General features: G+C 45.5%; 2 protein-coding genes across 2 annotated transcripts; one reads left to right on the forward strand and one right to left on the reverse strand.

Moving 5' to 3' along the window:
- The first annotated feature begins 1,115 nt into the window (after nt 1-1,115).
- On the forward strand, nt 1,116-5,103 carry BGW36DRAFT_344257 (putative phosphoethanolamine N-methyltransferase). Its single transcript, XM_046213167.1, has 2 exons — nt 1,116-1,729; nt 1,806-5,103. The coding sequence occupies exons 1-2, from the start codon at nt 1,479-1,481 to the stop codon at nt 4,792-4,794; spliced, it is 3,240 nt and encodes a 1,079-aa protein (XP_046070230.1). The 5' UTR covers nt 1,116-1,478; the 3' UTR covers nt 4,795-5,103.
- A 106-nt stretch (nt 5,104-5,209) lies between these two features.
- On the reverse strand, nt 5,210-10,577 carry BGW36DRAFT_197159 (putative GTPase activating protein). The gene is made up of 2 exons (XM_046209844.1): nt 10,439-10,577; nt 5,210-10,367 (listed from the first exon to the last, which is right to left on the reverse strand). Exon 2 carries the CDS (start codon nt 10,311-10,313, stop codon nt 5,625-5,627), a length of 4,689 nt encoding a protein of 1,562 aa, XP_046070231.1. The 5' UTR covers nt 10,314-10,367; nt 10,439-10,577; the 3' UTR covers nt 5,210-5,624.
- Between the last annotated feature and the right edge of the window lie 649 nt (nt 10,578-11,226).

Raw genomic sequence — 11,226 nt, forward strand, 5'->3', positions numbered from 1 at the left:
GAAAGACGTAGAACTTTTCAAGAGGACTTGAAGCTTTATATATGCAAATCTGGAGCGTGTTATAGGAGATAAATATGTGTGTAGATGTAGGGATTTCACCCTTTGTGAACCCAATTTGGCCTCTTAAACTCTTTTAAGACTCAGAAGGACAGAAGCTTATGTTTAGTACATCTTCATGACCCTTTATTGCCAAACCAGGGGCCTCAGAACACATCAGAAGCTGATTTTTTGAAATCTTCCTGCATGCCTTCTACACAGGAAACGCATTTGTATTTCATCCACATCCTAGTGAGATATTTTCAGTCAACAGCAATCCTATGTCAGCTACCTTCTGTTTTGTTCTTTCTTTTCAGAACTGGCTGCATATGTAGTGCCCAGATAATGCCACCGGGACTAGTTTCGTTGACCCTTGTCATGCTGGTCATTTCCTTTGTTGCCTTTAATTGCCCCTCTGGTCACAATCCTATGCGTGGACGAGGAGCAGCTTCTCAGGTCTTGATAGCATCAGGTTTTTGAGAAAATTGGCCGCATTACATGTTCACAGGTATCATCATATGACATGATGTAGCATGCAAAGCTGAACACCAACTTCATCAAGTACCAACTAGGTGCTGTATACCCTCAGTTTTTGTGCAATTTCGGATAGAATGAAGGTACTGTATTCTAAGGTCTGACAGGACTGCTGGAAAAAAATAATGAGAGAAAAGAAGCACTCCCTCAAATTCGTAGTAGATCAAGAGCCACTCGATAGAAAGCCAAAGATAGTTTTAAGATAGTTAATATTTTACGAATCCTTATGTGATATAGTAAATTTTAGTGGTATATAAAGTATAGGAAGGTGGAACTATTTATCTTGGAAATCTAGTCTTTATTTATACCTTTCTGCTAACAATGAGGAATTGCTAAATTAATTAAAATTAGATCCTCTTTATACATCTTTCAATATACCGGTAACGCCAAGCTATATTCAGTGTTGACCTTGTCCTGTGAAGACTGAACTGGCTTCTCATTTCCTGCTTCTAAGGGGACTGGATTGGCCAATGACAGCGGGCCCATTTTCGCGACTCAAAGCTAACTATCCGGTATCCGCCCTTCGCAACTCCATCAGATCGACACCCACTTGGTATAAAATTTGCCGTCAACACAACTCTATATAGTTTCTCTTCCCACTTTTGATGTCGTTCTTTCTCTCTTAATCCACTAATTTAATTAATACTTATTCCAAACAACCATTGGTTCTTCCCACACCGAACAACTCGACCACGAACGAATCTATGACCCAACACTAGAGCACCAAAGCGGCACATTTCATACACTCTCTCTATTGACCAAGATGCTGTTTATTTAAATGATTTATATACTGCATGTTCCCAGATAATCCATTTTACAACCTTTTTCATTTATAAGACTCGACACGTTCAATAACCCGAGCTACCCGCTCGACCTACCTACACACAAATTCGCCCTTGGCACCGGTAATGCTCGCAAGCACATCAGGGAAAGAGTTTTCGGGCAGTCAGGCCTCTCCGAAATCGGCCCTTTATTCGACCTCAAAGGACCGGGATACCAAATCCTTTCAAAACGACCCATCGGGCGTCTCAAAGAATGGACGGAATGATGATATAAGCCAGGGGTCAGAAAGCTCAAAGAGCAAGGAACTGTTACGGATCAAGGAGAACGAGTTTAAAAGGAAACATTTTGGTGTCGTTGGTATACTCTTATGGATTTTGTGAGTTCTTTTATGCTTTTGAGCCACATAACTTCCTTTTGCAAAGGATTCAGGCTAATATATGTGTTTCCTATAGTTTCGTACACGTTACCGGTATATATCTGTTCACGAAAGGATTTCTTTTGACTCGCCTAGTCCTCAGTGACAAGTCGAGTTGTGATATTTCTCCCTTGGATGATGGCGATTTCAGTGGTGGACAAATAGACAAGGGCTGCTGGCACCCCAAGACTTTCGATAAAGCGGTCTTCTTAATAATTGATGCCCTAAGATACGATTTCACAGTTCCATTCCACCCAGAATCAGAGAGTGATCAGGCACAAGTGTTTCACGAAAATATTCCCATTTTCTACGAGACTGCTATGCAAACCCCTGAGAGGGCTTTTCTTCTTCCTTTCATTGCTGACCCCCCTACAACTACCCTCCAACGATTGAAGGGCCTTACAACTGGCACATTACCAACGTTCGTTGATGCCGGCTCCAATTTCGCTGGTACTGCCATTGACGAAGATAATATTGTATCTCAGTTGCGCATAGCTGGCAAGACCTTGGTTCACCTTGGAGATGATACCTGGCATAGTCTGTTTCCAGACTATTTTGACCCGGAACTCACACGCCCCTTCGACTCTTTCAATGTATGGGATCTACATACCGTGGATAATGGAGTAAATAATAACCTTTTCCCGCTCCTTCACCCTTCGAACGCAACAAGATGGGACGTCATTTTCGGTCACTATCTCGGCGTAGACCACGCTGGGCATCGCTACGGCCCTGACCATCCTGCAATGGCTGAAAAATTAAAACAAATGGATAAGGTTATACGTGATGTTATCAACATGCTCGATGATGACACACTGCTCATCGTAATGGGTGACCATGGCATGGACTCGAAAGGCGATCATGGGGGTGAATCCGATGATGAAGTTGAAGCTGCGCTTTGGATGTACTCGAAGAAAGGAATATTCGGGCGCACAAACCCGCAGTACTCGAAACCCCCGAAGACTGCCAAGGAGAGGCCTATCCCTCAGATTGATATTGTTCCTACCCTGTCTTTGCTTCTCGGGATACCTATCCCCTTCAACAATCTTGGGTCGCCCATAGAAGAGGCTTTTGCAGGCCGCACAGGATTGGACCTCAAGAACCTCGCAACTGTGAACCGAATCACGTCGGCGCAGATTAAAAGATACCAGCACCGGTACGCATTAGCGCGAGGTGTCGACGAAAGTCAAACATCGGGTCCTTTATCACTCTGGACTGGGGCAGAGTCACAATGGAAAGCATTGTCGAAACTAGGCTCGAATTCAGAAAAATTACGGATGGCCTATACGGCCTATAGGGAATACCAACGGGATACCTTGAACGTCTGCCGTGGTCTCTGGGCTCGATTTGACATCCCTAGTATGATACAAGGCATCGTGTTACTTTTCGGGGGTATCGTGATATTGGTAACCTACGCCAGAGGTTTACGCGAAGAGCGGACGACGTTTAATTCCATCTTACTTTATCGTACAGGCCAAGGTCTTGTTCTAGGTGCTGTGTCTGGTTCTCTTTATGCATATCTGGCCGAAGTCGACCTTATTGACTCCCTAGCATTTGGCACATCTGGAGCAAGCATGCTTGGTGCGCTATCAACATTTTTCTCGGCACCACAAAGCTTTAAGTCATCACTTCCTAACTCTTCCTGGGGCTGGTTTGCAATAATTGCGACTGTATCTCAATCTATTGGATTTGCATCCAATTCCTATACTATCTGGGAAGATCAGATCCTACTGTTTTTCCTCGTCACTTTTGGCGTCCTGGGTGGAATATCTTCCATGCGACAAACATCAACCTCAGATAGAGTTCTAGGGACGTACCATTCAATCCTCTTCATCATCTTGACTAGAGTTGCATCCTTCTCTCGTTTGTGTCGTGAAGAACAGATGCCTTTTTGCAAATCAACTTATTACGCTTCCGCAACCTCATCAACATCAGCTCCTTGGCAGCTCATCGTTCCTTTTGCAGTTGCTTTACTTCTACCAACTGTGATCCGCTCGTTTTATGTTGGCTCAAAATCATATGAAGGGTCTGCTACACTTTGGATTGGCTTTGCCTTCCGCATTGGATTATTAATCTCCGCCGTTTTCTGGACTTTCCATGCAGCTGATGACAACGAGATGTTCCCTCTTGCTAAAGGGCTCATAAAGTCATTCCAGAATATCCTAGCACAGCTGGTCCTTGCTATTGCGTTTGCAGCTGGAACAGCAACATTCATCTGGGCAAAGCCATGCATTAGCATCAACGTCACACAGGGCGGCGCAGGTAATATCGAGCAACCTGGACAGCAACAACGCACAACCATCACCATCCTCGGATTCGCAAACGTACATGGTAGCAGATTCTTCCTCCTAGTCATCAATTTCGGACTTGCCATTATCCTCTTGAGTAAACCGATGGGTCAAGGCGCTATCGCCATTGAAATGCTACAAATCCTATCACTCCTCGAAATCCTCGACACCAACACGCTCACCACTACGAATTCAGCCATCGGACCTATCGTGCTCGGCCTTTTGGGCTCATTTCATTTTTTCAAAACAGGTCATCAGGCTACCCTGAACAGCATCCAGTGGGAAAGCGCATTCTTCGCTTTATCCACAGTCAGATACCCCTGGTCGCCGCTTATCGTCATCCTCAACACGTTCGGCGCACAAATCCTCGCTGCTGTCGCAGTCCCACTTGTGGTTCTCTGGAAACGCCCTATCGACACACACGGCCGCGTGCCCATGCATCTGGTCACCTCGTCACCAGCAGCAGATAGCACGACGCCGGATCGTTCCATGCTCCATCTCCTCTCCGACGTCGCCCAGGCCTCTGCAACACATATGCTCTACTACGCAACCATTAACCTGGCAACCACAATGTGGGCCGGCCACCTGCGTCGCCATCTGATGCTGTACCGCATTTTCAGTCCGAGGTTCATGTTCGGAGCGACCGTACTAGGTGTGGTTGACTTGATTATTGTTGTTATTGCGGTTGGTTTCGGTATACGATGGAACACGGTCAGTGTGGCTGAGGTGTTTGGGTGGTGATGCTGATGACAAGTGATTATTTGGAGGGAGAAGGTATTCGAGAAATGTTAATTTTCTGCTCCCCACGCCCAGCAATGCCGTAGGGAAGTGTATAATATGTCTTCTAGGAGTGTGGAAAAATGACACTGGTTAATCCGACACGGTTTTTCTAGATTAAACAATTTAAAAAGGTATACATATATGTAGGGTCAAACATATATGGCTACATAGTTGAGTTTAATTAAGAGATCGGAGAGATGGATCCATCAGCCCTACATACATTGTCATACTATGACTAGAATATAGAGCATACATTGAAAGAGAACATTTTGAACCCTTTTCCTAGACATAAGAAACCAAGTACTCTTCAAGATGAAAAGGTAACTTGTTTGCTTGCTTTTTTTCATAATCCCGTAAGTTGTCGTCGCTTCGTTACAATCACATTTTCAAAAAGAAACAATACATTATAAACAACAAACTCCTTCTTTTGCCTTGATCCCATGTCTTCTGCTGTTGTCGCTTTGCAAGACTTTTGAGAAGAATTCCAGACTCTCAGTCGAAATTTGATGAAATTGTCATTGAAACATGAAACCTGAGAGACGTAGAACACCTTATCCTTCTAGAAACCAAGCGGAATGACAGCGTAGGCTAAAGACGATAGAATTGAGGGCGGGAAAACAAACGAAAAACTTTTGATAGAATTGTAAACTGGACCAACCTGCTATTTCTCAACCACGTTCGATATTGGCATCACAAAGAGCCGAAACAATTATGTATTTCAATGCATGTGGTAAGATGTGGAATGTCGCGGTATGCAGTCAGGCCGGACAAGAATATATACGCTATGTTGATTAGCGAGACCAGCGTGAAAAGTCCAGAGCCTGGGAAACGTTGCCATCGGTCGCGGAATTCCATTCAGCGCTGAAATCGGTGCGCACATTGGGTCGAGTTGACGCTTCCTCCTCAGAATATATATTTGCTCGCGTATTGCGACGGTAGCCTAAAAATCCTCCTTCTGTGGAATCGGTAGGCTGGCTAGGAGGTGACAGCACTCGCTCTCGCAACCGCTTGATTTCCCTGAGCCGGTTTCTCCACGATGAGATGTGCTCACCACCTTCCTTGTTCCAGACGCGTGTGAAAACGGAAGCATTCATTGCAAGGATACGAACATATGCAGCAAGGCTCTTCCCAGAGATGATCTTTGGTGTTGAGGCAGGCGAAAGTTCAGGCAAGCCAGGCTTTGTCATAACCCGAACTATGTAGAATGATTTGTTATAGTCGGGCACAAAATTTGCGCTCCGCTCAAAATCGTACTCAGATATCCTAGACACCGGAGTAATGACTATATTGATCGAGTTGAACTGTGAGGGAATGGTCTCAAAGTTGAATGGCCTATTCGAGCGATTGAAGATGATATTGACAAAGTCGTTACCTATGTGACGTTTTTTAGCCACGCAATTAGGGTCAGTCTCGGGGTTAGTAGGCATCATCGTTGCCACATGATACACAATTTCTGCTACACGATCCCGCCAAGCGTACGTGAATTCGCCGTCTAAGTCACTATGGAGACCCTGTGTGTTGAACTGAGCATCACGAATAGAAACTTTGGTTCCTAATCCAGCCAAGAAGTGCTCATAGTCGGCGCTTCCAATCGTGTTTGCCAAAATCTCAGCTTCAGAGGTTTGGTCCTTGTTAATGAAAACAACACCGATTTTATGTCCATCAACAATGTCGTTCCTATCAAAGGAACTGATAGCTCTTCGAGTCATCGCATCATCTGGTAATGGTATGGGTTGCATCACCATGGGGGTAGGGAAAGCTGAGGCATTCATTTGAAGTAGGATATGAGAAGGAAATATAGCCACTCGGTTGGAGGCGTCGGTTAATGACAGGACACCGGGCGTTGCGGGGATTTGGTGAGGTAATACTGGTGCTGTACGTTGTCGGTATTCAGCGTAAGTAGTACCAGAGGCCATTCTTTTAGTGATCTGTGTGAGACCTGATGTACCAGCAGTTTCAATGGTCACAATACTCATTCCAACAATCCATGATTTGGAAGAAACAGGACCATCTTCGGGCGTTGGAGGAAAACTCTCGTAAGGAATTGTGTCGCCCAAGTCGGAGAAAGTCACACGCTGCATTAAATCTATAAACACTTCACTCTGTTCTTCAACTACCCCACGGCCATGCTCGTCCGTGAAAATTAGCCGATTAGTGATCCAGTTCACATGTTTTGCACGGTCTTGGAGCTTGAGAGATAGAAACCAGAAAACGAGAACATGATAAGTCAATGTGTATACATATTGAGCAACACCTTCTTGCCAGTTTGGCTCTGCCGAGTCGACCTGCACAGAGGCTAGCTCTCTTAAACCACCACTAAGTCTTGTATTGATACTTCCAGCTCGACTAACAGGCGACTCCATTGTTTTGCGTTGTTGTTCCCTACTTGTCTGTATGAAACGTATGCAAATTCCAAAGACTGTGCGTATTTCTTCTTCACGAAGATTGACATACACGTCTGGTAGTCGAGCTAGAAGAGCCAGAAACTCCAAAATGTGTACTGCCACATGTGACATTGTTATGACCTTTGACATTTTATCAAGTATTGCATTCAAAGATTTGGTCACTGAAAGTGGGATCTCATGACAGCAAACAGATAAAGCGTGTATACATCCTCGGGATGTGCCATCCCACGACCCGATACCTAGCATGAATGCACGAACAAGCTCGTCCTGCTCGCTCTTGGCGAAATATTCGTGATACCCAATGAGCATTGACAGTGAATCAAAAACACAGATGGCCACATCCGCCTTTTTGATACCTGTGGTAGTCGGGGGTTCGCGGAATGCCTCGCCCTTGATTTGGCCACATAGAATGTTGCGTAGCATTTGGATTTGAGGGACTGCGTTGGTAAACAAATCCTTGTTGCTTAATTGCGGTCCGAGGTGAGCTAAAATATAGCTATAGAGATCCCAATGGGTATCCCGCTTCTGCAAGAGATCTATAATCGTTTCTAGGTATATATTAATCTTCAGAACAGTGACGTTGTCCTCTGCTTCGATATCGGTTTCTGCCTCGGCGTTCTTATAAGCATAGACAAGAGGACTCGAATAGGTGGGAGGTTCATCAGGAAGACCTCTCGATTCAATGTGCGTCCAACTGGGAGGTGACCACTTCGCTATGCGTAAGTGAGAGCTACTGATGCGTGAAATTGACTTGGAGGTCACACTAGGTACAGGTTGCTCGCGTAACGATAGCCTCCCCAAGTTTGTAGGTAGCCCGTCATCAGTAGCCACTGACGATCGATCACTGGAAGGCGCCTCTACATTGGCAGTTTGTTTTACACCAATATCAAGTGTTCGACTTAGAACAGCGACTAGGAAGTCATTTTCCAAATCCACTGCAACCATTATTGCACCCGAAGAATCGCTGCGCAGCCTAAATAGAAGTTTGAAAACGGTCAGTAAAGCATCAGGCGGTCTTTTCTTCCACGTCTTCGTGATAAAGATCAGAGTTTCGAATAACAACGCGGCTCGGTCAGGTGATATATTCAAAAATCGGAGAAACAGTCGAACAAGACCGACCATGCAAATATTTGATAGAGACGGCTCTAATGCGCTAGCAGAACCCCGACGGGATTGAAAAGGTGGTATGTTTGTATTTGCAAGAGCTTCTTCATCAAGTAAATCGGCGGTCATCGGTGAGCTCAAAGTGTCGACGATAACGTGAAAAGTATTATCATCTGCCTTGCTACAAATTTCGATCATCACAGACACAAGTGACGATAAATAAATCGTGTCTGTTTCATCAGCAAAGTCCTGGAGCAAACGCCTGATCACGCCAGCATCTTCGAACATGGTCAAGTTGGAGCCTTCAAGAAAGGCCTCTTCAAGAGTTTCAATAGCCAATACCCGAACATCAGATGCTTTGGTTGATTTCCGTAGGATGGCTTCAACAAGCCACGTCGATTGGGACTCCCAATCAGGATGTCCCGGCCAACATGCTTGTCGAACCCTAAGATGGTTAATCAGAAGACGAGCCTGAGATGGAGACAAATAATTGTGTGTCAATTTCAGAAACCGTATGATTTGGTCTTGTTGTTCGGAGTTGAGGCGTTTCCAAAGTTGCTCGACTGAAAGCGCCAAGTGCGAAACGCTGGAGACGATACGATCGGCTTGCGGAACACCTTTTGAATTTGCAGATGGGGTTGTAGGTGTTTGAGTATTGTCGACATCATTCTCTTCGATGTAATGGCAGCATTGTATCAGCAAATCGGCGAAGCGAGACCAATCTTGCCCCTGCAAGCAAATTAAAGCAAAATCACCACTTAACATACTCGCACAAAGTTCAATCACGTCGGCATCTACTCGTTTTCGTGATACAATTATGCGAAGAGAATCAACCAACTTGGTAAATGATAGCTCAGATAATTCCTGACGGTCAAAACCTCGGACGAGATCATTCAAGATTTCGATGGCGCCTCGCATCACATTTGAATTCCGATTGTGGGCCTCTGGGTCTTCATCTAGGAAAGAATGAAGTGTTTCAACCATCGATGACCGACTGGGAGACTTTAGTATGCTGCGAATAACTCGAGAAGTAGGACCCCTGAGAGGTTTGACGGAAGCGTGTATGCTGCATAGAACCTCTAATAATGACACGAAGCTTGATTTAGGAACATTTGTGTAGCAAATGGTGGCGTCAAAAACGGCTAGTGCATTTTTCAGGTCTCTTGATGATGCCGTTTTCCTGCAAATCTGGAAAACTGCGTCAAGGAGTAGTTTGACATCTCCTTCATGTGTAGGAGGATGTTGAAGCGTAATAATACTGAGTATGAAATCGAACAAGGTGTCTAGTGGCGTTTCATCGTCAAGTGGCAGCTTGTTTTTCTTGGCTCTAGATCGCATATTCGACACAAGTTGGAATAAAGGAAAGAGAAATTCTGCCAGAGTCGGTAAAATATTAACTCGAATGTTATCTAGCTTTCGGCCATTGTCGGATAAAGAAATCAACGCATTGACTCGTACGGGGATCACATCAACTGCTGTTTGGGGTAGGATACTGGTGCAAAGTTGTTGTTTTAGCTCTGGCAGCAAGTCGTGTCTCCCGGAAACAGCGTCCAACAACTTTGATGCTCGCTGCCGGCCATCTTCTGACTCCTCTTGATAAAGAAGATGGGAGGCAGCTTTCCACAAGGCGACAGATTGTTCCGGAGTGAATCTGTTCACGGCTCTGGCGACTAGCTCTACCTCTTCGCCAGCCAACACCGGGTGTTGAAGATTCCGGAGGGCTGTCTCAAAGTCGGGGGGAGAGCGGAAGTCTGGAGGGTTTGGTGTAAGGCTTCCGCGATGCATTGCTTCGAACCCAAATGTTGCACGGCTATCCCGGCGAGTGTCTGTTATATCATTATCGATGTTACTGGTCTCAGAGGCTGAAAGTGGAGAGATGGATTTCCGGCGACCTGATGCTAAGGTCTTGAAGACATCTGCGAACGAGGAGGAGGTTTGCTTCGCTGGCTGGCGGTCATTTCCGGAAGACATCCGCAGATTTTCAAGAAAGTTTGCTCTTGCGATAATCGATTTCTGTTTGAAGAGCTAGATAAGCCGAGATAGTTAGCTAGGCACGGCGTTTGGTGACTTGTCCGTCAGTAATGTGGGAGACACACACCTCACAGCTCACTCAGAATGAGTCTTGAGAAGGTCGAGATAGATCATGCAAGACCCGATGTACGCGACACACAGACAAAACGCACACAAAAGAATTTGCAAGCTAGGAGCTTTTCACATCAAGACCGAACCAACTGGTGGTCTGAGAGAAGGAAATGCAGGTAGGTGGGATCTCATGTAACTAGCCCAAAGCGTACGGACGGGTCTCCGACGATAGCCTTTCTAGCAATCCTACTATGTAGTATGTACTAGTCTATCGCCCACTGTACTCAAAGATAAGCAGGTGCCAAGGTGACAGGCTATGGTTACGGCGAGAGCACAGAAAAATAAGCTCAGGCAAATCGGAGAAAATTTTCTGTAATCCTGTTTATGCACAAGCCTAGTTGTGTTGATGTTTTACCATAGCACGAGCACCAATGCCTGCTAGAAAAGACGTAACTATATTGGATAGCATGTAATATTCTAGACATACAGACACGCTGTGACTGCGCATGCTGCTCGTCAGTCATAGTTGGGCTAAATGAGCTGCTGCGACATGCGAATAATGATGTGAGGTCTTGCTGAGATCACATGACTCACTGCTGGGTTTGCGTGGTTTGCGCTGTTTGCGCTGTTTGGCGGAGTTGCCAGGGCAAGAGCAACTCTTGAAACCCCACCAAACGGCAGCTCCCACCGCGCTCGTCCCGCAGCCAAACAAATTGCCGGACAAGGAAAGCTGTGGGTGCTTTTCTCTTTCATACCAACCTCTTCTCGCTGCAACGGCCTTCCAAACGCGTTGCGCCAGTAT

This window comes from Talaromyces proteolyticus, assembly GCF_021365285.1.
Source record: "Talaromyces proteolyticus strain PMI_201 chromosome Unknown BGW36scaffold_8, whole genome shotgun sequence".
Taxonomy (NCBI): Eukaryota; Fungi; Ascomycota; class Eurotiomycetes; order Eurotiales; family Trichocomaceae; genus Talaromyces; species Talaromyces proteolyticus.